Source organism: Salvia splendens, chromosome 7 (genome assembly GCF_004379255.2).
Source record: "Salvia splendens isolate huo1 chromosome 7, SspV2, whole genome shotgun sequence".
Classification (NCBI taxonomy): Eukaryota; Viridiplantae; Streptophyta; class Magnoliopsida; order Lamiales; family Lamiaceae; genus Salvia; species Salvia splendens.
In genome coordinates this window covers 9829172-9852206 of record NC_056038.1, presented here as the reverse complement: position 1 = coordinate 9852206, position 23035 = coordinate 9829172, and the positions used below count along the sequence as shown (strand labels likewise).

The 23035-nt window shown below is 36.6% G+C and overlaps 2 protein-coding genes across 2 annotated transcripts; both read right to left on the bottom strand.

The window, feature by feature from the left end:
- Positions 1–10725: 10725 nt before the first annotated feature.
- LOC121741032 (transcription repressor OFP17-like) lies at positions 10726–11481 on the bottom strand. The gene has a single exon (XM_042133714.1). The coding sequence runs from the start codon at positions 11351–11353 to the stop codon at positions 10847–10849; it is 507 nt and encodes a 168-aa protein (XP_041989648.1). The 5' UTR covers positions 11354–11481; the 3' UTR covers positions 10726–10846.
- Positions 11482–13075: 1594 nt separating this feature from the next.
- LOC121811227 lies at positions 13076–20963 on the bottom strand. The gene is made up of 9 exons (XM_042212041.1): positions 20343–20963; positions 19525–19710; positions 18940–19032; positions 18544–18726; positions 18357–18459; positions 18024–18209; positions 13938–14827; positions 13482–13846; positions 13076–13402 (listed from the first exon to the last, which is right to left on the bottom strand). Exons 1-9 carry the CDS (start codon positions 20553–20555, stop codon positions 13345–13347), a joined length of 2277 nt encoding a protein of 758 aa, XP_042067975.1. The 5' UTR covers positions 20556–20963; the 3' UTR covers positions 13076–13344.
- Positions 20964–23035: the final 2072 nt, after the last annotated feature.

Here is a 23035-nt window from a genome sequence, read left to right as displayed (position 1 = left end):
TACGGGGACCGAGCTTTCACCACGAAAAACTCAATCATCGTACTGGAGCTAGTAGGCGCTTTCCCCACCGTGATCGGAAGGCTGATAATACCTTCAGGGCGGGTGTCCTCCTGGGTGAAGCTCTTCAGGGGAAGCGGAGCCGGACTGAGCCGAGCTGGGTCCACTTCTAGTTTGTCGAAGCACTCTTTAAAAAGAATGCTAACCGACGCTCCTGTATCCACAAACACCCTGTGGATCAGTTTGTTTGCCACTCCGGCTTGGATGACAATGGCGTCTTGGTGAGGAGAGATGGCTGGGACGGGATCAGCAGCCGAGAACGTAATCACTTCGTCCTGCTTCAGCCTTTTATGCGTTGGCTCCTCTCGATTGGAGCCTCTGCGTTCTGACTTTAGGGACGACTTGGTCTTCCCGGCAGGGAGCGCGTCAATAGTCTGGATTACTCCATCATATTGCGGCTCGTCATCGTCTTCGGGATCCGGCTGCCTTTTCGGATCCTGAGGAGCGCAGTTCGCACCACTCTGCTTTTTATTCTTCTTTGGCTGCTTGCTTCGGTATTTTTTCAATGCCCCTGCCTTCACAAGAACATCGATACCTGCAGCCAAGTTTCTGCACTCCTCAGTATCGTGACCGTGGTCTTGATGGTAGGAGCAGTAGCTATCCTGTGGTCGGCGCGCGGCTGATTTCGTCATCCGCTTTGGCTTTTCGAATAGGTCAGAGTGCAGTTCGAAAATTTCCGCTCTCGGCTTGTTCAGCGGTACGAACTGAGCGGGCGGCTTCTCGGGATTGAGACGAGGTCCCAATCTGTCTTGCACCGGAGCCCTTTGAATTCTTTCAAATGGAGTCCGGCGAGGATGCCCCTGATCGCTATGATCGGGCTTCCTTCTGTCTCCTCGGGTCGATGAGCTGTCTAACGACCGTTTGCGACGGTCTGCCTCATCGGCCCGGGAGTACTGGTCCGCAATGTCCCACATTTCCTGAGCTGTCTGCGGACCGCACTCAACGAGCTTCCTGTAGAGAGCTCCGGGCAGGATTCCATTTTGGAATGCCGAAATGACAAGCAGATCGTTGAGATCGTCTACTTGCAGGCATTCCTTGTGGAATCTTGTCATAAAGTCGCTGATTTTTTCGTCGCGACCTTGACGAATGGAAAGCAGCTGAGCCGAAGTGATTCGGGCTTCCGCTTTCTGAAAGAACCTCCTGTGGAAGGCATCCATTAGATCTCGGTAAGATCTGATGCTGCCCTGGGGGAGGCTATCGAACCACCTTCTCACGTTCCCGATGAGCAGCTCGGGAAACAGCTTGCACGTGTGGACCTCGTTGAGACCCTGGTTCGCCATGTTATATTGATAGCGCCCCAAGAAATCGTGAGGATCCACGAGCCCATCGTAAGTCATCGACGGAGTTCGGTAGTTCTGTGGTAGGGGAGTTCGGGTGATGTCGTCCGAGAACGGAGTCTTCAGTGCTCCGTACACGGCGAATCCGATATCTCGTCGGTATGGAGGAGATTGAGTTCTCCTGTGACTCCGGTACCGAGGAGGAACAGGAATATGTCGGGGTTGAGGATTCTTCTTCCTGGAAGACACGGCACTACTGCGGTAGTGACTTTCTTGTGCGGAGGGAGAAGGAGAATCCGCCGTTTTCGTCTCCGGCTGCTTTTGGCTTTTTCGCAGGAAGGTTAAGAATTCCTCCTGCTTCGCCGCCAAAAACTGCTTGACAGCCTCATTCAAATCGGGCTGCTGGGAAGACTCAGTGGGACGATTTTTGGAGCGGCTTGTTCCTTCGCCATGAGAACTGGTGGTGGATTTATCCCTAGGCTGTTTTCCAGACCTGTGGGATGGATTGGCTTCCTCCTGGTTCTCACGGGCAGGAATACGGGTACTCTGCGATCTGGTATGCATTTTTTGGGTGGAAAAAATGGATCAAAAATTCGCTTTATCACAAATTTTGTTCTCTGTTTCCCACAGACGGCGCCAGTGATGGATCCGCGAATTTCTGATGTTAGTAAATGCTGGTAGAGAATGAAAACTGCGACACAAAGAATTTACGTGGTTCGATTTACTGAAGTAAATCTACGTCCACGGGAAGAAGGGAGGGCAAGATTGTATTGCTTGATCTGGGATTACAGCTTACAACACAGACTTGCTATATGATTTTATCTCTAGAGAGCTTAACCCTTTTCTATCTGATCTAAGTTCTATTTATACAATGAACTAAGGTCGTGGTTTGCAGCCCCACTAACAAGATCGTGGGTGAGCAATAACTGCTCAATAACTGCTTCGTACCACTAAATAGATCATGGGTATAGCGGAGGTCGTGGAGGCCTTTCATGAGTCCACTAACTCCTAGTTCGGTCGAATGCTGAGACCGAACTGCTGGACTTTACCGATCAGCTCTTGCCGATCTGAGAAGAGAGCTTGACTGGTCGGCTTTTACCGAGCTGTAGGCTGAGTCCGAACTCTTTGGTCGTGCCGAACTCTTTGGTGCCGAACAGATACTCTTTCTTGGGCTCTGGGCTGATGGGCCGTCACTGTTATTGGGCTTGCCATTAGGGTTTAGTTCGTACCCCATCAATAACAAAATTAGAAAAATGTTGAGACATTTATATTACGAATGCTTCTTTGTTAATGGTGAAGATTTATGGATAACCAGACCAATGTGGAATATTGGAGTTAGGGATAACGAAAATTGGAGATGAAGATGAATCTTTTTGCATGGGAGATGGATTTAGTTGGGACCTATGTCTAGCCGTGAATCACGTCATGTTGAAAGGAAGTTGTATGAGTGATATTGCCTTTTAACAAACCTGCCTTTTCTCTATTTCTAATTTTGTCTGCTATGTGCTCTAATTGGATTAGAGGGTCTGCTTGAATTTTCACTTCACGATTGCTCATGGTGAGAATATTTGTTTGTTTCATTTACAATGCCCTCTATCAAATTCTTGAAGATTAACTTTGAAGGGGTTGGAATTTTATTTATCGGAATTAGACATTCCCTCCATCATATTGATCCATATCTAAACTACAAATATATTAATGAGTCAATAATTATTTTGTTTCGGTCCTACTCCCATATTACTAGGTCAGTTTAAGTTTATGTCTATAGTCAGCAACAATGTCTAATACCTAGGGGTGGCGAAACGGGTTACCTGCAGGTACTCGTACCCCGATTTCAGCCAAATTTATTGTCCCAATGCCCGCCCAGTAACATATCGGGATTACCCGATACCTGTGTCGGGTATCCCGTACCCGACCCGAAAATAAATTTATAGGACATAAAATATTTGTTCCTACTAATTAACTAAAATAGAAAATTTAGAAACCCTAATAGCCGACAATGTTTCCTAATTAATTTACTTTATTAATTTTGATGGTAAGTTTGAATAGATTAGGAATAAAAGTGAGGAGAAATTTTAAAGCTAGTTCCGGTGAGTTTTCAACTAAATATTCGTTAGAATATAAAAATATTTCAAAAGATCTCTTAAAACACTTAGATTCTATAAAGTATTAAAAGATTGTTTATAGCTAATACTAATAATATCGAATATTATCAGGACTAACGGGTATTCCGCTATCCGCAAAACTCTAAAACATAGTATCCGATCCCGCCCCGTTTCCCGTTATCGCCGGGTAGCGGGTATCCAATACCCGGCGGGTATCGGGTCGAAATACCCGTTACCCGCTACCCATTTTGCCACCCCTAAATACCATAAGGAGTACTAAAAGATTATGGATTTAAAATTAATTAATGATAAATAGTAGGAGTTAGTATAACTTATTAGACAATTTTAGTTATCATTTTACATGCACTGTCATGGCAAAAATTATTGGTTTCATTTGTTAACAAAATGTTGTTTTCTTTAAGGGATGGAGGTATACTCCGATCATTTTCTATAACAATTTAAAAAGCAATACTTATTTTCCGGCAAACTATATCTCATTTAGATTCCATATTTATCAAGTGCAAACGAAACATAGAAAACAAACATATATTGAAAGATAAAGCAATTTGTGGGGTTCTAAGGTACTACTACTTTAATGTCTACGGTACTGTACTTGCAAGAAAAATCTATACACATAATAATAACATAAATATGCATGTTTTATTTCTTTTATTTTTTAGTCATATTTGCTTTATTACTAAATTAATAGAACGATGCATACCCAGGAAAGTCTATTTAAACACATGACGTAATGTAAATTCTATAGCCTTTGTCACACCTTAATTAATCCTCTTACATGTACATTTATTCTAATAAACTACTACTATAAGTAAAAGTATAATAACCAAGTATCAACTAGGAAAACATTATTTATCATATATACGGATACGAAATACTATAATTAAAATCTATATGAATTAGATCATTAGATTAAAAAATATATAGTGTTGATCTATTGCTTCAAATTCAAGTACTTGTTAATTGTTAATTACAAATACATTAGTTTGAGGGTAAATGGGAAAATATAGTATCATACCTCATTCTTTCTTCTAAGAAAATATCTCAAAACTTTGAATTTTATATAATTCTTTATATTTAAATTATTAGTCTAAAAAATATCAAATTATTAGTAGTTGACAAGAAATCTCAACAGAATAAAACATATATTAAATTATTAACCAGCATTTTATTGTTAGGCCTGAGGTCATGAACAATAGCATTACGAAAAAAACAAAAAAGAATTCAAAACACTAGAAGGAAATTGGAACAGGATTGCATAAGCCAAGTGTGAGAAAATGATATATAAATGACAAAAGGGGCCACTCTAGACATAGTGTTATCTACTTATCCACCATTGTTGACTGAGCTTAATTTCACTTGCATAATATATGCCCACAAGTGCTAACTATTTCACTGCCCCCATATCATTAATTCATCATATTAATATAATATACAACTTCCTACTTATTTAATTGTCATCATATTAATATAATATACAACTTCCTACTTACTTAATTGTACTTTAGAGAAAAATATTGAATGCCCTAGTCAATGAATTAAAAGAATTAAACAAAGAATATGAGTTTGGAATAATGATATAATCATATAACATTGATGTCCCCCAATAATAATATACACTTTTGACTAAACATCAATTTTAATGCATAATTGGTAAAGTAAGAAAAAAATAATAATTAAAGTATTATTAGTGGAGAATGAATCTCACTTTAATAGAGAAATTTTTTTTAGAAAATGCATACCCGTATGATGGAACGAGTATAATTTATACGCCTATCCAATAAGATGCTCGTGGATATCTGATCTGAAAAAAATCGAATACTCAAACTTGAAATTATGTTCGGATACTGGATACTCGACTTGGGTATTCGATACCCAAAATCTTGTACCCAAAAGACTCGATTGGCATGTCCTTGGACTAGAATAATGATGATGCAGTGCTATTTTTAGTTCCTATTTTTATTTGAATTCGAAGCATAAATAGATTTTGACTCAACTATGACTTCATTTCTTATTCTAATTCCTATTGAGACGGAGATATTTGGAGTTTCATTTCTTTCTAGCACGAATTTTAAGAAATATAAAGAAAAATTGGTGGAAAAAAGATAATGAAATTATATAGTACCCCATCCGTCCCAACTAAAATGACATACTTTTCTTTTTAGTTTGTTCAAACCAAGATGACACGTTCCCATTTTTGGTAGCTTTCTCTCTCCAATTAATACACTCGACTACTTTTTTCTCTAATTAAATACTTCAACATTCTTTCTCTCTTCATTTAATATTTACACCTACTTTTCTCTCCTCATTTAACCACATTAATCAACAATTCGTAAAATCTCGTGCCAATTAAGAAAATGTGTCATCTTAGCCGAGACAAAGGGAGTATTAGTTTTAAATTAAATGTGAGTGAAATGAGTTAGTGGATTGTATGTGAGACCTATCAACATTTATAGTAAAAATGAACCGGAACTCCTATTCAAGGACGGACCAAAATGAAAAATGGGACTTCTAATCACAGACAGATGGAGTATCATTTTTGTATGTCCATTATTAAAAAGTCTTAGTTTATTTTTATATAAATAGGTTCACAGTTCACCAACTTATTCTACGGAGTAATATTTTATTACAAAATTAAAAAAATATTCGCATTTCACTAATTTTTTTCGAAACATTTTTCTTTACATATCTTATAATACATGTCTAAGTCAAAATAATACGTTTAATCCCTAGCTGAGATAGTATATAATTGAGATTTATATTGAGGTACTTCAATCGAAAACTCTTTTGTTCATGCATACTATAGTTTTCATAACTAGTAGAAATAAATAAATATACATTTATATTTTATGATGGCATTTAGAAGCATGCAAAATCAAAATCAAAAGATAGGATAAAATGGGAGATTGAGATAATATATGAAAAACATAATGTTAGGCAGGTAGAACTGACGCATCAAGAATTGAATAGACATATGGGATCCATGTTGGGAACATATAGTTTGGACATGGAAACAGTGTCGAATGAGGCATCTCATTCATCAATACATATATATACAAGCAGGATTTCTTTGTAATTGTTATTATATTCATCTACTACTATTAAATATGGACATGCATGCTTTTTCATTTTTGATCTCATTTCACTAACCATATTTTAAATAATTTTTTCTATATTTTTTACTTTATAAATTTTATATTTACTACTATTTTTTATCTCATTTTCTACTAACAAATATTTTAACTATTGTTACTCTATTTTTTTTATTATTTATAAATTTTACATTAAAATACGTATAATCTACTATCAATATTATTTTTCGTGAATAAATATAATATTATCTTTTTATATTTATTAATATATGTAGTAGTATATGGTAAAGTATCTCATTCATAAATCATATTCCATCCATTCCCAAAGAATATGCACTTTGGGTTCAACACGAGTTTTAATATAAAATTGGTAAAGTAAGTGAGGGGTAGAGAGAAAAAGTAATTAAAATATTGTTAGTGGAGAATGAGTCACATCTCATTAGGGAGAAAAGACTTTCCAAAATTAGAAAGTTCATATTCTTGTAAAACGAACTAAAAAGAAAAGAGTGCATATTCTTGTGGGACGGAAGAAGTATATTTAAACATGATTTCATTTTAATTAAAGTTATTGCCCGTAAATACACGAACTTTCAACATTTTCTGCTTTTTCCCCTGAACTTTTATTTTTGAATGTAAATACATGAACTATGAATTTTTTTGATTTTTCCCCGTCAAAAAATTTTAGCAAAATTAAAGCTGATATGGAGTACACTTAGGATATTACTATCTTCGAGGCAAAAGTTGGCAAATCAATATAACATGTTATTAGCACGTAAATACACCAACTTTCGATATTTTCTGATTTATCCCCAAAAAATTTCCTTTTCTAACTTAAATGTATGAATAATGAGAATTCTAATTTTTTTTTCAATAAACAATACTTACTAATAATTTTACCCTTTTTCTAAATTGTAACTTTAGTTGTTTTATGCGATGAATTAATTTAATTATATTTAACTGTCTAATGTCTTGAAAATTGTATTTCAAATTGCATTTGATTAGAATGATGATTGTTTTCATTTTTATATACTAATGCTTTATTTTTATAATTTAATTGATTACGTAAAAATTTACATCTATTCTATTTTATTTTGATTATATAATTTTTTTGTTTAAATGATGTGATTTTAAATTTTTTATTGAAATGGAGTATTATGTTTAAAAAATCCACTCTCCATAAATTTTGATATATATTATAAATTAATATTCACGCCTAAATTTAAAGTGTTGGGCATTAAATAATTTAGAAAAAAATATTGTTGGGTAAAATATTAGTTCGTATAAATTTTCAAAGTTGAGGGAAAATTCTAAAAAATCTCAAAGTTTGGGGGAAATTTTAGAAAAAAAATGAAAGTTTGTGTATTTTTGAGCTTCAATACTCATTGATTTTTGCCACATTGGCACATCCGACGTACACATCAGCTTCAATTTATAGAAAATTTATATTTTGGGGAAAATCAGAAAAACTTAAAATTCATGTATTTAGATTCAAAAATAAAAGTTCTGAAAAAAAAACAAAAAATATTGAAAGTTCTTGTATTTATAGGCAAATAACCCTTTTAATTATACAAAGGGTCTGTTCACTTTGTTTGAGATGGGTTGAGTAGAAATGAAATTTGGTAAGATCTGTGGCTAAGTGGCCCACATAATTAAACCTTCCATCGACCAAGAATTATTAGGCCCCATTTAACAAGTGAGAATTTTTGTTTTCATATATTCCTTCTTGCCCAAAAAGTTTATCATATTTTTCCATTTTTGTTCCTCTTATAAAATTTGTCACATTTCAATTTTTACTATTTCTAGTAATACATCTCATATTTCACTTAACTCATTATAACTCACATTTTTTTATAAAACTAATTATATAAAAATAGGACTCACATTCCAATAATTTTTTCGACTCACTTTTCATTAAATTTATTAAAATCCGTATCCAATCAAATTGTGATAAAATTTATGGGACAAAAGCATCAAGAGAGTACTCCCTCCGTTCCATAGTAGTGGGGGCATTTCTTTTCGGCACGGAGGTTAAGAAAGTAGAGAGATGAAGAGAGAATAAAGTAAGAGAGAGTAAAGTAAGTGAGAAGAAATGTGTTAACTTTTACTAAAAAGGGAAATGACTCCACTACTATGGAACGTACCAAAATGACAAAATGACTCCACTACTATGGAACGGAGGGAGTAGTATTTATTTTGTTGTTAAGTGTGGGCGGACGAAAATAGCCCCTGGAATTGGGCGTAAAACTTCCCAATCGCGCGAAGCCTGAAAAAATAGGCAGTAAGGCTGATTGTGAGCGTGACGTTGAAGAAATTGCAAGACATAGTATGTTTGAGCTATTGAAATGTCTCACCATCCACCCAAGGCGTTTAGATTCACAAGAACACGATGGAATCTTCGTGTAGCAATCTAGCTTTAAGCAGAAGGTGTTACATTCCATTAACTCATTTCACTCACATTTTATTATAAAATCAATATAAAAAAGTGGGTTCCACATTCCACTAACTATTCCGACCAACTTTTCTTTACATTTCTTAAAACTCGTGCCCACTCCAAGAGTGACAATTAAGTTGGGACGAAAGGAGTATAAAATAAATAAATTACATATACATATATATGTTTTTTTTCCGGTTTTTTCGGGTTCGGTTCGGTTTAGGTTTTGAACTAAATTCGGTTTTTCGGTTTTGGTTCGATTTGGGAAAAAAACCGAACCGAAACCCGAATGCTCACACTTAACTACCACATCACATGCTATTCCCACTTTTCTTTTTCGGCACATTCCAAACTACTTGCACTACTTCTACTTTAGGTAATAATTAGAGTATTTAATTAAAATATTAGAGTTAATTAAGTGTTTCCTTATTACACTTAAAATACTAATTTAATTACACAAATTACTCAATCTTTAATTAACGATGCCAAAAGAAAAGTGCCTGTAGCATGGGATAGAAGGAGTATGATTCACATTCTACTAACTTTTTCTATCATTTTTTTATAAAGTCAAACAATTTTTTAATACTCGACCGATAAAAAATGGGACATCTATAAGCGAACGGAGGGAGTATAAATTGACACTAGTCAGATCTAATCATGACTGTTGATTTATGATTCCATGGATCAGATTCGATCTTTGTTATGCATTATAGGAAGAATTACCTACTACTACTTCACAACAACTCTATATATGTATACATAAACGATTAAAAAAGATAAATCAGGGCAATTTTTCCTATGAAGACAAAACTTAGCATATTACGGCAAGCAAGAGTTGTGGTAAATGCACATGGGAAATTCGATTTGATCATTTGAAAGAGAGAGATGAACAAGCTCTTTACCTAAACTAATACTCTTAGATCAACATCTATTTCTGATTATAGGTTTTTCCCAAACCGCACTCTTGATTTATGTTGTGCCTTTAAAAATAAAAATAGCATATACATGTAGTTGACACTTGATTGAGACACGTGGTCACTTGCCAAAAATTTGAAAGAGATGGATGAGCAATACTCTATGATTTGATATGGGTTGAGTACTGAATTTTGAGGTAGAAAAATACACTGGTTTAGTACAATAATTTTGTGATAATTTAAATTCAATAAATCTTACTCCCTCCCTCCATCCTATATTAGGAGTCCCATATATTCTCGAGCCTAATTATAAATTGAATGTGTCAATTTTAACCTGATTTTACTGTAGTCTATACTCTATACTCTAGCACCAAGCCGAATTTTTGGCATACCATTTCTCAAATAATGTGAATATTATGACTTGGATAGAAGCAGTCTAGTCTTATTTTACATGGGCCAGATATATATAAAACTTGAGGTGATACGACACGGTTTTAATAAGTTCAACTTTTTTTTGAGAGGGAACTTTGAATTAAATTGTCTTTGATCATCTCTCCCCTATAAAGAATTAATGATCATGAATTGAGCCAGCCAATTGATGGCCGGTAAATCATCTGTATATCACAAATGTCTAAGCTAATTATCCAAATTACCTTATACTAGCGATATTGTAGTGATAATATTATTGGATTTTCGATATTAGTAAGAATTATTATGCAAAAGCTCCCATGGACATAAAAAATTATCTATTAATATTATTTTGAAATTTCAAACTCGAGAATTTAGAATTAATAGTACCTATCAAAACAATTTCATGCACCTGCCCCTGAATTTAGTTAGGATCATGTATTGATCTATATTACAAATCATACATGAAAAGTTCAAAATTTGCAAGTGAAATACAACTACTAACTATCACCATTCAAATTAGAGAATGAAAATGAAACGAATTCTAGCTTTGCTCGGAAAACAGATCTGTACAAAGCTCCCTATAAAAGCGGCACACCAAATCGATGAAATCCGGCGACCTTAGCTCCTTCCAGCAGTAGAGCAGCTCCTCCACGTCACCCAAATCCCTCACTTTCCCCTCTTCCACGACCATCTCCACCAGATACTTCTCGAAGCTTCTGCACGCTTCTTCCACGCGATCGTCTTCCTCGATTCTCGCGGCGCTCAATTTTACGTACGCCGGAGTGAGCGGCGACGGAAACGGCGCTCTCTGATGCGGCGCGGCGTCGGAGAAGCTCGTGAGCTCCGTCACCCGGTCCATCTCCCTCTCGTCGGGCGGCGATCGGAAAACCGTCATCATCTTGGATATGCGGCGGCGGCGGCGGCGGATCGATTTTATGGAGAGCGGCTTCCTAGGGCGGAGCTTTACCAGGAATTTCACTATTTTTTTGCATGGTTTGACAAGCTTGCGTTTGATCAGTGAGGCTAGATTTGGATATTTTGATTTCATTTTTGACAAGTGATTTTGATGATGAGAAGAGGAATTATGAGGAGAAAATTATAGTTGATTGAATGTTTATGCATTTTGATATGGTATTTAAAGGGAATGGGATCAAATGTGGATTTCACGTCTTCATCTTTAAAGAGAAAGTGCTATACCATAAACTGGGACCTTTTCAACTAGTAATGTTTATTGGTCTATCTGGGTGTGTTTGGATTTTGGATCGAATTTTTGTCTAATCCGATTCGATATGAAATTTTTGAATTTTATGAAAAATGATTACAATCCAATCCGAATTATCCTAAAATCCATAAATGAAATTCGATTCGAAAAATCCAAAATCAAAATCCAAACACCAAAAATCTAAAAATCTAATACTACCAAATAGTACCATTAAAATTGTTCAACACAAAGATGTTATAGTAGTATTCGTTAGATTTAGTATTATATAAAAATATTTTAGATTTCAGATTACTTTGGATTTTAAAATGTCCTAGCAGTTTAGAACATCCAATTTTTTCAAAAAAATTGATCCAAACCAGTTTTATTTTGTTTGATTCAGATCGAATTTTTGAATTTAAAATATTTTGGTCAACCTGGTATTTCGCATCTCTCGCCCCATACAATACAATTTTCATTCTTCTAAATAGTGTTGTTATATATCTATCATCTATGTACATACTTATTAATTGGGTCTTATTAGGTTGAAATTTTTTAGCTTAATTGAGAATTAAGATGCATTTTCAGCCACTCATCCACAACATTTTCGAAATATCAACTGCAAGTATATGTATTTGATATTATATGTGTGTAGTTGACAAAAAAAATTTAAAAGAATTTAATTTTTTTTTTAAATTAAAAAAATAAAAAAATAATAAAAAATATTTATTGAATAAAATGTACCATGAAATTACCATTCTGCCATTTCATAATTAAGTAATCTAAAAATATTTTCCATGTGGCAAATTCTCGACTACTCATTTAATAAAAATGAGCGACTGATAATGCATTTCAATTCTCAATTAGGCTAAAAAATCTCAATTAATCACAGCCCTTTATTAATTACTATATGCCGGGGTCAGTTTGCTACTTTAATTTAATGTATTTTGACATAAAAAATGTGTTCCATACGTTGCAAAGAATTAAAATTCGAATTCAACCTCATAATTATCTTGATGCAACTTGTATAATAATATAAATAGATCATTGAAAATGAATTTAGATCCAGTTCACATCATGCCTCACAATCACAAGACCAGTCTCACGCAAAACTCTTCTTTTAGATATTCAAATTCAATATATCAGGGCAAATATTTTTTACATGGGGTAACAATAACACATCTATTTGTCTAATCAAAACTCAATTCAACAAAGGCTAATTTAAGTCTCTATTCGGTACTATAAAATTGAACCTGTAAAATTGAAATTAGAGCCTTCTATTACAAATTTAATATTTAATACCACAACATATTTGGAGTTGAAATTGGATTACAATTCCAAATTCTCCCAATTCCACAATTTGAATTTCAAAAATAGAAAATTGAAATTCCAAATAATTATAAAATTGACATCTCCACAAACACTGCACACACATTGCACACACCTGCAGACACATTGCACACACCTGCGCACACAGTGCACACACTTCATATCAATTTCTTCAAAGCTCATTTAAACAGACTGATTTACACAAATAAATCCATAAGTTGTAATGTTTCAATGAAAACTTGATTGAACATAACTTTTATACGGATGAATATTTAAGCACAACTATGTAAATGAGTTTAGAAAAGTGTGAATCCATCAACAGCTAGGGAATTGTTACAGACAGCAGCTGAAGCCAAAATGTAAGAAGAATAACTCTAATTCTGGAGCTATATGCATCTATAATCACAAACAGCCCAAAAGGGGGGGTTATGTAGGTTGTGAAAACTACAGCTTAAGTCTCAAGTCTGTTAGCATCAGTATCACCTCTACTGTGTACAAAACAACTTTGTGCTCTAGCACAAAGGAGGGAACTCAGCTTCACTTTTAAGCTGGAATGACTGCTCTTCAAGCCTGTAAAACCAAAATCATATCGAGCTTAAAAAATCAATATAACAAGAAGCATTGAGATTGAAAGAAGCATCTTTGCTACCTTTGCTCTGTTTCATGATTTGCAGAGCCAGAAATGACCCGTTCTGCCAGATCTCCAACAGATCCAAATTCAATCCTCAATGGCCCACTCGAATCACCTTCCATTTGATCTGTCAGGCCATTTTGATCTTCAGTCTCGCCCTTTTCAGGCAGGGCTTCTCGACTGCTATGTTCATCATTTTGCACAGCAGAAGCAATGTGCACGCCATCAATTTGTCCGCTCCGACTATGTTCAGTTTTGTTCACAGCTGAAGCATTAGACACGCCAACACTTTGTCCATGTCTGTGAAACTGATCAGGAAAGTCTGAAACTCTATTTCTGCTCTCCCCCTGTGGCTGTGGATATCTCATCCCATGAAAACCATTCTGCAAGACATAAAGGGTATGACTACGACCAAAACATTCAGCTGAAACTAAGAAATCAAAAGCATGAGACAAGGTCATAAATGAGGAGTACCATAACGGGAAAGTAAGGGCCACTTCCTCGTGCAATTTGTGCTTCAGAGAAAGATCCATAAGCAGGAGGTGCAGAATAAGCAGCCCAGCAGTTACTCTGCTCAGTTAGGACAGGCTGTAACGTCATTTGGGAGACTTGACTCCACCACAACGGCATTGATTGATAAACAATCTCCCATGGCTTCCTGTTGTTAGCCCAAGAAGGTATAGCCGAAGGATGATACGCAAGTGCGGACAAAGAAAACCCGAGGCATAACTGGCCATATAAAAGACTCCTAATATGGCTGTCGTAGTCTCCGGTAAGATCAGCCAATGCATTGACTGCTTCCGACTCTCCCACGCTAGTTGTGTCCACATCCTTGTAATCTAGGGACATATCATCCACATTGTAATCGTTGGAGGCATGTGAGCTTAAATTGACGCATGAGCTATCCATGGACCATTTATACCTATAATTCACTTCTCCGTGTTCCCTTTGGTCTTCCAACCATGACTTGGAACCATACTCCTGAGAAGTGGAATTTCCAGCTTTGGAACGAAAGGATATAGGTTCGCGAAAATTGAATTCTGGTGGGTACCAGCTTTCAGATGCCATCTTCAAAGGAAATTCAGTCTCAACAGGATCAATATCATTTATAGATAATCTTAGAAGCATATTTTCCTCAGACATCAGATTAGCAGGTGATGACAGTGAGGCAGTTGAGGACTCTTCATGACCAAATTCTAAGGCAAAGTCTTGAATAAAATTTTTGTTGTCATTCCCGTGCCAAGCAATAGCATTTGAGAAGAATTTATGTATCCCATCAACAACCTTATCAACTGGCAGCGAAAGAACTTGACTAAGCCTGCGAGCCCCATACTTGAAAGCAGTCCGTATACGGTAGAAATTTCCTAGAGGGCAATAAAAGAAAATCAAAATCGAACGGAAAAAATAGTATGAGAATATTACAATTAACTAGAGTAACGTACGGGTAAATACAAGAATGCGGCTGTCTCACAGATTGTAGACAAGTGAGATAACCCATTTGACCTACTTTTTAAATTATTATTATGACAGCTATTACTATCCAGTATCCACTACTATTACTATAGAGTAATAATTATAAACATCTTTTAAGTGTCCAACATTAAAGTAGAAGTTAAAGCAGGAAATAGAAATATATTGGGATCATAATACTTTTTTAGGAATTTAAATTTAATTTGATTCGCTATGATAAAATAAGTACTCAGTTTTAGTTAATGACAGGTAGCATTGGACAAAATTGAACAGTTAATAAATATATTTGACATAGTTGGTAACATATAAAGTATATAGACACAGGCAGTGTTGTTAGGAGCGCGGGACGCACCAGAGGTGATCAGGTAAAAATTGGGTTGCGGGGCAGTGGGGTGCACGCGAGAATTATTATTTTTGGAGGAATGCGAGAGTTATTATTTTTGGAGATATTTTGGCGACTTAAGGGGATTATGATCAGAGTTAAAAGGAGAAGATCTGATCAGATTTGAACATTAATTATTTTTTAGTTATGTTAGAAGAAAAAAAGATTAGATTAAGGTTTAGGATTTGAAAATTTATATCACTGCAGCCGCCCCAAGGCTCACCCAATGAATATTAAGGCCCATCCCATGAATATTGCTCAGCCCAGCCATCCCGGGGCGATTTCAATGGATCCACAGGGCTCGCCACAGGCATGAACAAGCAATAAAACAAATCGTTACATGGTTATAACATGTTCATAAATAAATACAGAACACTTTCGAAGTGTTTGAACTTTAGATATTTTTTATATAATAATAAGATTCTATATCGTGCATTCATTAATACTCCCTCCGTCTCAATCGAAGTTGATAGAATTCCATAGGGTTTCATCCTAATACCAATTAGTGATAGGAGGAGTAGCTCATGATACCTATAAATTGGTTTCAATTATCTCTTTACACCGATGTAGGATATTGTAATTTTCGTTTCATTTTCCAACGCCCTCCCTCAAACCCTTCAAGGTGAACCTTGGAGGAGTTGGACTTTTTCAGATCGGATTGGACCAGCCCTCCCCTCTATCGAATTCCTAACCTCTATCTAGCTGGCCTGGGTTAGTTATACTTTAGTTAAATTTGGCTATCAGTCACCGCTCTGCTACCATAATAGAAATGTACAAGGTTCCATCCTAAAACGAATCAGTGATAGAAATAGTGGCTCAATAGACTTATAGTGGTTTCAATACTCTCTTTACACCTATATGGGATACTGTTATATTTATTTATTTATATCAACGCATGCAGTGTAGTTACGAGGGCAGGGAGGACCAGGGTGATTAGGTAAAAATGGGGATTAGGTAGAAATGGGTTGCAGGGCGACGAGGTGCGTGACGAATAGGAGCGCACTATAATAGAAATATATAGGGTTTCGTCCTAAAATCAATTGGTGATGGAAAGAGTGGCTCATTAGACTTATAGTGGTTTCAGAACTTTCTTTACACCGATGCGGGATACAATTATAGGAGTATTTATTTATTTATATAGATGCATGCGTGTAGTTAGAGGAGTGCGGGGCGATTAGGTAAAATTGGGTTGCAGGGCGACGAGGTGCGTGCCGAATCAGAGCGCACTAACATGTGTGGGTTATTATTCCCGTGATATTCACGAGGAATTTGAATTGAAGAAGGAATATTTAATCCTCCCTCTGTCCATGAAATATTGTCCAAGTTTGACTCGGCGCGAATTTTAAAAAATGTAAAGAAAAGTGGGTTGAAAAAGTTAGTGGAATGAGGGTCCCACATTTTTATATAAGGTTTATAATAGAATGTGAGTGTAAAGAGTTAGTGGAAAGTAGGGTCCATTTACCAAAAATAGAAAAAAAAAAAAAAAAAAAAGGAAAGTGAACAACTTTTCACGGACATACCAAAATGGCAAAACTAGAAAAAATTTCACATGCGGAGGGAGTAGATTATAGTAGAAGAACTGAAGAATGAACAATTAGTTTACTTGAGAAGAGAAGAGTTGGAACATTCATTATTTGGAGGAATGCGAGAGTTATTAATTTTGGAGATGTTTTTGGTGACTTAACAGGATTATGATAAGAGTTAAAAGAAAAATATCTTTGAACATTAATTATATTTGAGATCTGTTAGAAAAAAGATTTGATCCGATTTCAAGGGTTAAGGTTTAGGATTTGAAAATTATATAACCCTAGCCGCCCCAAAGGCTCGCCCCATGATTATCATCACTTCGTGCAGCCACCCCGGGGTGATTCCAATGGAGCCCCGGGCACCCGGGGCTTGCCACATAATGAACAAGCAATAAAACAAATTGTTACATGGCTATAACATGTTCATCAACAAATATAGAACACTTTTGAAATGTTTAAATTTTAGATGCATTTATATAATGTATCGTGCATTCATTAATACTTCATTCGTATTAATCAAAGTGGAACATTTAGTTTCAGCATGAGATTTTATGCAATATTGTTTAGTGTGTTAAGTGAAGAAGAATAAAGTATGAGAGATAATAAGGGGGAAAGTGTGGTGATTTCATTTTTAGAAATGTGTCCCTTTGAGTGGAATTGAGGGAGAGTTTGATGTTTTTATAAATTACATTACCAATATGTATATAACAATTTTTAATATTGATTAAATAAAGTTTACACGATAACTAATCTAGCATATATGAAATATTTGATACAACATTACCCATTAGTAGATAATAGAGACAAATGAATGATATATTGAATAGTTAATGGAGATGAAAAGATTGCATTATTAGTATTGCATGAGGAATATATTACGCTAAATTAGCACATACTCGAGCATATATGCAATTGCATGGAAACAACATATCAAAGTATATGGCTATGGTTGTCAAACACATCCCTAAGAAGAGGAGTTGGTGCTTCCAGTTGCAGAGATTAAAAAATTTAAGAGATGGATGAAGTTTCTAGTATATTAAACTAAGGCAATGGCAGCACATTCCATTTCCTAAAGACATTGGTCTATATTAGGTCCAACTTATAGTAAGAACCTATTAAACAGTCAATTAGGATTGCAAAAGTTGTATCCCAACAGAGAGCAATTAATATAATTATCCTTACCTATGTGCACACTGCGCCCAAGATTATTGTTTTCCTTCAGTGTGTCTATGATATTAAGATGTTTCGGCTGAAATGCTTTAGGTTTTCCTTCAAGTTCCCTTAATGAGACTGAAAACATATCCAGGCAGTTCTCCAAAAATTCTTCACCAAACATCAGATCAGTACTTCCATTTTCTGGCACTTCCACTGCAAATAAAATCAAATAGATTATTCACAAAGATGGAACTAAAACGATACCAAACATGTAGGAGCCAGAATATACACAAAGAGATACAAAGGTTCCAATACTGTGAACCTTAGAACATTTTAATATTATTGAAGCACATTGCTTACCCACTATATCAGGGAGTGAAGACTTGCAAACTGGTCCTTTCAAGCTGATGCAATAGTTCTCCCAATCAAATTTACCATAATACTCCAAAAATCTGTACAGAACCTACATGAAAACAATCATAAGAAACAGATAAATGCAAGCATTTGAATGCAATTGAAGATTACAATGCACAATCACAGCAGTTACCACTAATGGTCCCCATAAGGATGAATGGTACAAATGGAATATGTACAGGACAAGTGTTTCCAGAGCATATGTAGAAATTAACCCATGGTGAGCGCCAAGGATACGACTCTCATAATAGCACCACGCCTTGATCAAGATAATACTGCGCTTGAAGAGATGATTTCTCCCAATAAGGCGATCAACCTGTATTAAGAAATAAATTGAAGAAAATTTGTGATTAGAATGTAATGTAACTTTAGGTATTAGCAATGCAAGAGAGTATGCTCAAGTGGTGAAATAAACCTCCTAAGTAGGAGGTTAGTTCACCACTTGACGGCATAATGTGTGCATTAAAACTACAGTGTGTTATCAAATTCTGGGAGTAATATATAAAAAAATGGGTGCTCTGTTTGCTACCTGCTCCAGGAAACAAAGAGTAGAAAGCCCACCCAATTGATTGAAGGATATATCTAAAACTGTGTCCCCCACAAGGAATTTCAGAATTTTAACCTGCCATCAGAAGCAAAAACATAATTACTTCAAAATGTCATGGGACAATCATAGATAAATAGTGTCCACCACTGCAAATTTGGGCAAGTGACTTCCTTCAGAAGAAAAACCTTCGTTCCTTACCACTATATCAGCATGTCCACATTCTTTTAATCACCAAACCATAATCGAATTAAGTAAATCTTACAAAGAGAAAGAGGGAGAAGAATAAGGACCACCCTATAAAATGGCAGAAACAGAAAACTTGCTTCACCCAGAACATCACAAGATGCAGATAGTTTTATATATTCTGTCTTAGTTGGGTACAGAGTTCTGAACAGAAGCTAACAAAAATGTACATTGAGAACGTCACGTGACTCGCATGTAATATGGAAGAATTGAAACTCCCGCTATAAAAAGAACAATAAAAAATATTGATGAAGTTTTAAAAGCCGTAACTAACAGCTGATCATAAAGAAGGTTTTACAAAAAATAAATTAGAATGAGAATTACCTCAGCATCAATATACTGTATATTCTTAACTTTGAACTCAGCATTAACATTTTTCTCTTCCCTTTGTAGAAGAGCAAGAACATCACGGGCCATGGATTCATCAGTTCTAGTACCGTTAGTAACAGTTAAATCAATATCCCCATCAGGCAAATATGTTTTGAGTGGCACGGACCCATAGGGAAACACCTGAGAGATGTAAAGGCCGGAAAAAACACTTTTTAAATTGCAAACAATCAGTAAAATAAAAGATTAGATATGAAAAAGTAAGAACTATGACATCACTGAATTGAGCTCCAATATTTAGCACCTGTATCAGTTTTTACAATCACACACTCATGGAATGAAAATGAACTAAGAAATATATATATCCTTTGAGAGCTATAGAAACTCACATACAATGCATAATCGGAATACAACTGAGTGGTTATTATCAGGAAACTCATTCATCCATGAGATACCAAAAAGAAGAGTGCTCAGAAAACACGCCACAACAATTTTCATAGAATTTGGTGAAAGAACACAAGTAACCCAAAACACATCATTCTTGATTTTAACAAGCAAACAAATAGTTCCACACTCCTTAGATTATCAACATGCAATGCCTGACAACAAAATCTAAAGTTCACTTATTCAAAAGTAAATTTACCACCATTTCTCACACACAACAAATAATCAAACAATAATCCCTCAAAAAGTAAATGATTATCACACCTCCTCCCCGAGTCGATCAGCCATGCATACAAAAGCACTCAAGAATGCAAAAATGAAATCATCAATCTGGTAAAAGATTTATTTTAAAAAATAAAAAAATTGACCACCTCACAATTAACATGGCTTTTGATGAGTCTCTGCATATAATCAATGATGTCTCTTCTTTCCTCCTCCGAGTCGAGCGTAGGATGAATGCAATTCAGCACATGCCGGGAGGCATCCTCCGCCGCCGACAAGCACTCCTCCTTGAAAGAAGCCGGATCAGGCGCCGCATAAGAGTTGAACCCAAAACCGGAATCTTGGCTGCCTAGCTCGCCCATTGAGAGTTAGTTAGTCTTTCAAAAAACAAAGTGAAACGGCAACGATGGGTTTGAATCACCGCTTTTTTTGTGCATAAGCAGACACTGAATCAGCAGCGGCGCTATAGGTGTAAATTGGAAGGGAGAGAGGAATCTAGAAGGGAAAGGGGGTTTAATTAGGGGTTTTGAGAAAGATTTATTGCGATTGGAACGATCCGCGCTGTATTTATACATATACATATACAAATAAGGGTCTCTTTCAAGGAAGGGGAGAAGAAGACAAAAATGGGAAGGTGTTTATCCTCGTTTTCTTCTGCTTCCAACTCTGATTCTGCTATTATGCAAAACCACCTGTGTATCTCTCTATTGTGTATGTAAATGTATATGTTACTAATCTCTTATTTTTAATGCCCAACAAATCTATTTTGTGGCGCGGCAGAGCGATTGGGTTAGACTAAATAATTGATTAGAGCGATTTGAATAGATTAATACTCCATTGATTATATTATGGGGATGGGTCCAAAATATGTTGTCCACTAAACACAGCACTTACAGTGTCCTATAAGGCGGACACCTGAATAGCTCCGCCCTTTTTTTTCCACAGTCCCAGTTTTTTTATCCACAGCCCAAAAATTTGTTTCCGTCATTATGGTGGATACTTCCAATAGCCTCAATCTTTTTTTCATGTCAATTCAATTATAATTAAATTTATCAGACTATACATAATTAGAAGAAAACGGCTATACATGAAGAAATTAAAATTAAACACTAAATTTTCGTCTTATTAAAGTACAGGAAAAATTATACAACGAAAATTTAATCTAGTGCAAATCACAAAGGTGTTCACACTGCGCCGCCTCCCCTACGTGCCCAAACTTCTTCAATCAAATCTGCATGGAGTGTGGTATGTGTTGTGGTCCTGCGCATATCAGTAAAACGTTGGATCAAATATTCATTGCTCCGTGGTACACCCATCTGGATCGGCGCGGAGGCAACACCGTGACTTGTACTTGCGCCCTCTTCCGGTGCGCAGCGCTCTGCCGCAAATCCTTCATCTTCTATTATCATATTATGCAATATGATACATGCTAACATAATATTCGCGACATCATCTTCGTGCCAAACTCGGGCCGGACACAGTATAATGGCCCACCGCGATTGGAGGACACCGAAAGCCCACTCAACATCCTTCCTAGCACCCTCTTGTTTGCGCGCAAAATATTGTTTCTTCGGTCCAACCGGTTGGCGAATTATCTTGACGAATACGGGCAACCGCGGATATACCCCATCTGCCAAATAGTATCCCCTACTGTACTACGTGCCGTTGGCTACGAAGCTGATTTCTGGACCCTCCCCCTGGCACTCATCGTTGAAGAATATTAATGTCGTTGTTCGAACCTGCCACACCGAAATACGCATGCCAGATCCGCAAACGGTAGTCAGCAACGGCTTCCAGAATCATCGATGGATGTTTGCTTTTGAATCCAGTTGTGAACTGGCCTTTCTAGGCCACAGGGCAGTTCCTCCACTCCCAATGCATGCAATCGATGCTTCCTAACATTTCTGGGAACCCGTAGATCGAACTGTGCATATCCAGCAGTCTCTTACAAAATTGCCTAAGAACCGTTAGGCTAGTCGTCTCACCCATCTGTAGGTATTCATCGAACATATCGGTTGGTCCGGCGTAGGCAAGCTTCCGGATTGCATCGGTGCACTTCTGATGCGTAGACAGCCCGATCCGGCCAGCGCAATCACGCCGGAGGGTGAAGCACCGGTAACGCTCCGCCAAATTCGTCGCTATATGGTTGAAAAGTCGTTGCGACATTCTGAATCGCCGGCGGAAAATCTCGGGTGGATAACTGGGGTTATCCACAAAGTAATTAGCCATTAGACACTGGTGCGCACCGAGGTGGTCTCGTTGGATGGTCCGCCGATGAATAATCGCACGAGGGATTGCGGCCTCCGCCTCCTCCGCCAAGCGCGTCGCATCCTCGTGGGCGGCCTGGTGTTGCACCTCTTGAATCAGAGAATTCCACGCGTCATTCCACAAATTGTCCATTTCAGTCCACAAATTCTAGTGAGAGAAAGTTTGAGTGATGAAGAGTTGGAATGATGTGAAAATAATGAATGGAATGGGGTGTATTTATAGGTGAATTAAATTGAATTAAAAAAATCGCATCTGGATCGGAGCGCCGGGCACCGCCCCACTATAGCCGGCGCCCCTATTCGCCTCGTCCGCCCCGGACCGGCGCATCCTCGCCTCGAAGACGCCGAATGACCGTCCGCCTCGGGGCAGACGTGCTCCCCACTATAGATATCCACGAGATCGCCCCGGTCGGGGCTATAGCCGCGCCTGGCTTATAGTGGACCCCCTTATGGAGTATTTGATATTTTAAATATTAAAAAATATTATAGTCCAACTATAATAATATTAATTGTAATTATCATTCTTGAAAATAAAATACCCAGGTCAAACACATAGTTTTCAGACTTTTCCTTTT

Coding starts and splice junctions, on each gene's coding strand:
- LOC121741032 (XM_042133714.1), bottom strand. CDS start 11,353: ATGAAATCAAAATATCCAAATCTAGCCTCACTGATCAAACGCAAGCTT.
- LOC121811227 (XM_042212041.1), bottom strand. CDS start 20,555: ATGGGCGAGCTAGGCAGCCAAGATTCCGGTTTTGGGTTCAACTCTTAT. Junction 14,828..18,023: donor TGGGCGCAGTGTGCACATAG/GTAAGGATAATT, acceptor ATTGCCCTCTAG/GAAATTTCTACCGTATACGG. Junction 13,847..13,937: donor GCCCTTACTTTCCCGTTATG/GTACTCCTCATT, acceptor TATGTCTTGCAG/AATGGTTTTCATGGGATGAG.